At 34.9% G+C, this 6000-nt stretch overlaps 1 protein-coding gene across 1 annotated transcript in view; it reads left to right on the forward strand.

The window, feature by feature from the left end:
• Positions 1 to 14: 14 nt before the first annotated feature.
• LOC112553716 (leucine-rich repeat-containing protein 49-like) overlaps positions 15 to 6000 on the forward strand; it is a 39139-nt gene continuing 33153 nt past the window's right edge. Inside the window, 2 exon segments of the mRNA XM_025221123.1 lie at positions 15 to 97; positions 501 to 563. Of these exon segments, the coding sequence (XP_025076908.1) occupies positions 516 to 563 (48 nt within the window). The 5' untranslated portion in view covers positions 15 to 97; positions 501 to 515.

The following is a 6000-nucleotide window of genomic DNA, read 5'->3' on the forward strand; positions in this document are numbered from 1 at the left end:
GCGCATGTCTGCAAATCAACTTCCTCAGTTTCAAGATGGCAGACCCATAACAACAATGGAAGTCCATGTTACTTGGACATAATATTTTGCTACCAAGGTGCATTTATTGACATTTAGAATGATTTAAGATGTAAGAAAACCACTTACTGTTATTCTCTCCCTGTAAAATTCTCGATGTTTATTTTGTGTTTAATTGACACTTAACGCTGTACGCGTCTGCGTAGTTTATACTCAGTCTGGTCTCAACAACGTGGTGAATCGGAACGACAAATTCTTAATTAGAAACCTCCAAATAGTTACACTGTGATGACAATAATTTTGCAGTAACATGTACTGTACCACAAAAATGAATTAAAGCTCTCTATTTTATGCTTTTTGTTGTCGTGTCATATCTTTTATTTGTCCGAACTGGAAACGTACTTTAGGTGTAGCTCACAAACACCATTAATATTTTTGTTATTGAAGCCAGTTCGAGAAAAAAATATGCCATCATGTTGCAGTTTCAGATATACAGAATGTACACTTACAACAAACAAAGGCCTAAACACATTCTGCAGAAAGAGGTATGTTAATTATTTGTCGCATTTGCAAAAGGATGTACATTAAAAAATCTTTCATTTGCTAATTGCTGTCTATTATTGTAAGCAATGCCAGCCACTACATGGATCCCATTCATACCTTGAATAAAACTTGCTTCTTCGTAGCATGGCATGCCAAATTATTCTTGCATTTTGAGATTTCCATGCTTTGCTTTTCCTTTACCAAGAAGTGATGTGCACTTTCCTGCCAGTTTTGCATCATAACTTTGTTTACTAGTTTTTTTCATATTTTATTCATACAGTATTTTACATTAATATAACTCTCAACATATGTGAAAAGGCTGTTATATTTTAAGGGAAATAACATGTGCTTTTTTCTCATTTTTGTGTGGTTTTTTTTTTTCAAGGCTTAAATGTAATGCAGGAAACTGTTTAAAGAGAAACACAGTTGAAGTTTGACTGATTTGAGGAGACAACTTGGTGTTGGGTAACGTTAAAATAAATAATTGCTTCTGCCTACTTGCTTTTTTTAATATTAATTTTGATTATTTTAGCTTGATTGGATTATAGAAAATGCAATGCACAAATTCTTAATGACTTTGGATAAAGTGAAGAGTATATGTACAGTTAGTGGAAACACATCTCCAAAAATCATAGATTATGTTTATTGACATCTAATTCTGATTCCAGTAAGAAGTGCTTTGATAACTCTAATATTAAATTTCTACTTGTAACCATGACATTTTCATCAAGGGTCTTCCATTTCAGTATTTACAGAACCTTTTTTATTTTGATATCTTCCAAGGGTCATTCATGTGTTCCTTCTTACTTTCAAGTGTAGTTTAGGATAATAAAGGGTAATCAGAGAAAGTTCAGGACAAAATCTTGACTGCTGCATGATGCAAATTAAGATATTCACTCCACCTTATCAATTGCTGCTTTCATTCCTACAGATTAATTAGTTATGTTATGTTAGACCAAGTTGCTTTCACTCAGTTATAGAATAGGTGAGGTATAAATTACCATGTTTAATCTTTTGAAAAGTGTTATATGTTTTAACTGAAACATATGATAAAAGATAAAGGCTTGGACATCATTTTTTATTATAGCTGCCATCTAAACTTTTACAGATTGTGTGTTTAACATGTTTCTGGTTTACTGCTGTTGTGGTATTCATTTATATTTCTGTGATCTTAGTTCTCAATTATGTCAATACTGACCAGTTTCTGTGTAATGTTTTCTGAGAACTGTAATACAAAGTTAGCTCTAGACAAAAATATGCTCAACATTCCTTTGTCTTGATGACATGAAATCTTGTAATCTAAATACTTTAGTAAAGAAAATTCCACTGAAATGTACTTAATCAAAGAGAGCAATGTATTTTTTTCTGAAGAAAGATGAAGTTACTGAAAAAAAGTGATTTAGGTTGTCAGGTATACGGGAACTTGCTATTTCTCAACTACGTTTGATTTTTTTTTTTTTATCAGTATTCTATTTTGTTGTCACTTTATTGACATTGTGAGAAAACATTTATGTATTTCTAAGAGAATGGTGGTCACTGTTCTGTAAGATATAAAAATGTAGTCATTGTAAATTTTTGTGTACTGTCCCTGACTGCCATAGATCAGCTCTAGCAGATCACCAATATGAAAACAGCACCTGAACTAATGTACAGCTCAATGGTTTTTCTTGGTTGTGTATTTTTCTTGCATATTTTAAGCAGTATACACTTTGGAGTTTACATTCAGTTTTGGGAAAGACATAACACACATAGCATGACGGTGCATTATTTGACTGGTACTAGAAGAACCCATTTTTGCCCTGCTTATATATACATAGTTTTTATCATCATATTTGCAGCAGAATAACCAGCCCCAATTACTTGAACCATTTGTGTTTTTTTCGACCCACACATGCCACAGACCCAGCTATGAGGCGCTGTTCAACCTTCATTTAACACCAGTGAGCTTCAGCTTCAGACTTTGCTGGTAAGTTGCATGCACATTTTATTACTTGTGTACATACATTTATGTATACCTGTACAGAGAAGTAATATAAAAAGGCTGGGATTATTACATGTTAATCACCTGCCCAGCTGACATACAGTTATTGGGTTTGTGAAAGAGATCACAAGTCCTAGAAATAAAAGGACTTCTTTATGGAATGCTGGCGTGGAGCCATTGTGCTGTCATCCTTCACTTATTTTCTTTGTCACTAACACCCTTTCTTAAGAATGCAAAGGTATATATATTTCTGTAAATTTTAATAATAATGTGATAAACAATTATGATTTTTTTAATTATGTGCATGCCATTTATTTTTAAAGAATGGCATGCCATAATATATCTTTCTCTGATGATTTTTATTTTCCTGATGAAGAGATAAACATACAGTTACTTGTAATTCGCATGACAGGCACAAGGACTCACAGGGTGAGTACAGCAGCCAGTTCTAATGATGAAGACCAAACTGTTGACATTTTAAGATCAAAGCTTGACTAGATTTTGGTGAAGGTTTATTTGCTTTCTCAGAAAATGTCCTGGCCCTCTAAACAGCCTTTCTTTTTAGATTTCAAACTGCAGTTCACACTGACACTTTCTCTGCTGACCAGAAAAAATTCAGACATTTTATTTGCTTACTTTTTAGATTCATAATGAGTGTGCATTATAATCACTTGTTATTTGAATGGCACTTCACATCAGGACTTTTCTTACAAGGGCAGATTTTGACTTCAATATTTAAATGTCATTTTGCCCTTATTTTGTCTTTTTTTCTGCTTAAAAATTATTGCATTGCAGTGTTCTCAAATCAATCAAAAGCCACACACCTGACTCAAGAGCATGGTTTAATTTCCTGTTTTCTCTTTTGTCCTTTTGTATAACTAAGTTATCTATGACCATCTCTCATTTTTTGTCAGTTGATGCACAGTCATATATGTGTTGTCATTCATGTGGGCATTTACATTTCACATTCACTTTCAACAGGCTAGTCATGACCTTTCAAGAGAAGAGGAATGTCTTAGCCACTCCTAACATGCTTGTGGCTTTTTTCAGGCTTTTGAAACATGTGAACTTATCAACTGCCCCATCAAATATAAGATGCAGAACATTTTCTGTACTGCTGCTTATTAACCTATTTAGTTATAGCTACTGTGCAGCTATCATGTGCATCTGTGTACTGATGACTAAATGTGCTGTGTACCAGTGCATAACAATGTCCTATGTATATGGCTAGCGAAAGGATCAAGAATTTGTGCTTGAGACTAGCTTCTTGTTAGGTTGGTATGGGCGGGTTTGAGTTTAATTCACCTGATCATTCATTAGTAATGAGGATTTTGAGAGAGTAATTTAGAGTTTTCTGGGAGAGATATGTTATGAGGAAAGGTGGAAGTGCTAGGTGGAGGCAGCTGTCCACAATACAGCACAGGGATGAATTAAGTGGCTGAATGCAGTGTGTGTAGTGTTGGTGTGTGTGTGGAAGGGGGTTTGTGAGGGGATGGCTGGGTGTGTGTAGGGGAGGGTATAGGCTTATGTATAAGAATATGTGTTTGTGTATGTGCAGGGGCTTGTGTGTTATTGTTTCAACCCTTAATTTTTAAGCAAGTCTTATTACTTATCAGTATATATTATTATATTGTGTAGGAGTTTATGTTAGCAAACAAAACACTCATAATCTGGGCCTGCCATGTTTCAGTATGTTTCTGTGCACTCTGTCTTCACGAGCCTACCACACGTTATTCTGGCAAATCGTTGTTGAGACAATGCAAGACACAACAAAGACAAATGTACCTGCCTTTACAGTGTGCGAAACCTGTACTCGAGGTCAATGACTTGATTTGCAGATAGTGAATACAGTCATTTTGCAACAGACATAGTGAGTATTTTTATGTCAAGTGGTTGAGTTGTAGGTTTTGTGGTGTGCCAGGCTATTTTGTGTCTCTACCTACAAAGAATCAAACCTACAGTCAGGGTCATCTTCATTGCATGCACATTTGTACTGTTTCTGTGCACCCTTATGGTAATTCAGTCAATGCTGGGAGGACATAGGATTTGGCTTACAGAGTGTCAAGAACTGATGCATTTGAGTACTGTTGGTCCATCCTCGCGTGTACGACGATGTGAATCTGAGCGTACCCAACGAGCTACACCGTCTTATCATCGCGGCGTTTGACAGTAGGATGCATTTGTCTGAGGTTCTCTGTTGGAAAGGTACTATCCTTCACCTCCAAATCGAGGAGGTGAAAATATAAAAATAGAAATAAGACAACTTCAGATACTTTGTACCTGCTTTTTATGTAAATGGCTTCATTCATTACAGACGCTACCTTGTCTTCATTCTCTTTACATAAACTACTGCTGAAAGAATTTTATTGCAATAAAAACTTTCGATAAAGGTTACAATGTTCTACTTGTCCACTTAATTCTTACAAACTTTAAGGTTCTTAAATTTCAAGACCATACACTTTTTTTCACTTTGTTTTATTGCACTTTTGTTGTTTTTTTAACAGAAATGTGTTTTCTTCATTGTTGTTTTTTGTGGGATCAAAAGAATCTTTATTTGCAGCATAATATTTTTTTTATCCGAAAAGGTTTTGTTTATAAATAATAGTTGAAGTTTTTGAATTGTTCTGGCTTTGATTCTGTATCAACAATGCTAAGGAATAATAGTGAACAGATTGGTAAAGATATGGTAAAGATATATGAGAGAAAGGTATGGGTCATTTGTAATATTAAAATCAGAGAAGCAAATTACACATTTATTGTTAAAAAAAGGGATTACAGCACCAGCAGATTTCACTGGTTGGAAAGTCTACACTTGAAAATAATGTCTCATTAAATGTTGAAGAATTTATGATGATAATGATCATCAATCATAACATCATGAATGTCATGGATTAATGACATTTTAGTAACTTTGTTCCTATACAAAGGAAACATATATCTTGTGTGATTGCCAGAAAAAAAATTCCTATCCATACGGGTATCGAGCAATAAAGTCAGGTGGAGCATCAGCATCATCAGTCAGGAATTGGTAGTGAAGGGAACGGGGTGCAGGGGATGAGGAATCATCTTCAACAGCCAGAGAATCTGCATGTGTTCAATGCTAAAGGTCCTAAAACAGAGTTTCTTCCTGGTAAGTCACATATAGCATGCAAGGTTCTTTACTTTTTGGCTGGCAGAGGATTTTTTAAAAACATCTATATAGCAGTCAATTTGAATAAGTGGATCTTGAGAGTTAGGAGTAGTAATATATAACTGATTTAAAGCAGCCTTCTAGCTGTATTGGGAAAGATGGTTGAACGGAGAACGGGAGGAGCACACTGTACGGATACCCTAGTGGTCGTCTCTGCTTGTGGTCATTCTTCACTAATTGGATATATATATAATAAGGCAGATCTATCCATTTTCCTCTGGAGGTGAAGTTAATTTAGAGTTAATACTTGTATCAGAATACTAAGAGT

This window comes from Pomacea canaliculata, linkage group LG13 (genome assembly GCF_003073045.1).
Source record: "Pomacea canaliculata isolate SZHN2017 linkage group LG13, ASM307304v1, whole genome shotgun sequence".
NCBI lineage: Eukaryota > Metazoa > Mollusca > Gastropoda > Architaenioglossa > Ampullariidae > Pomacea > Pomacea canaliculata.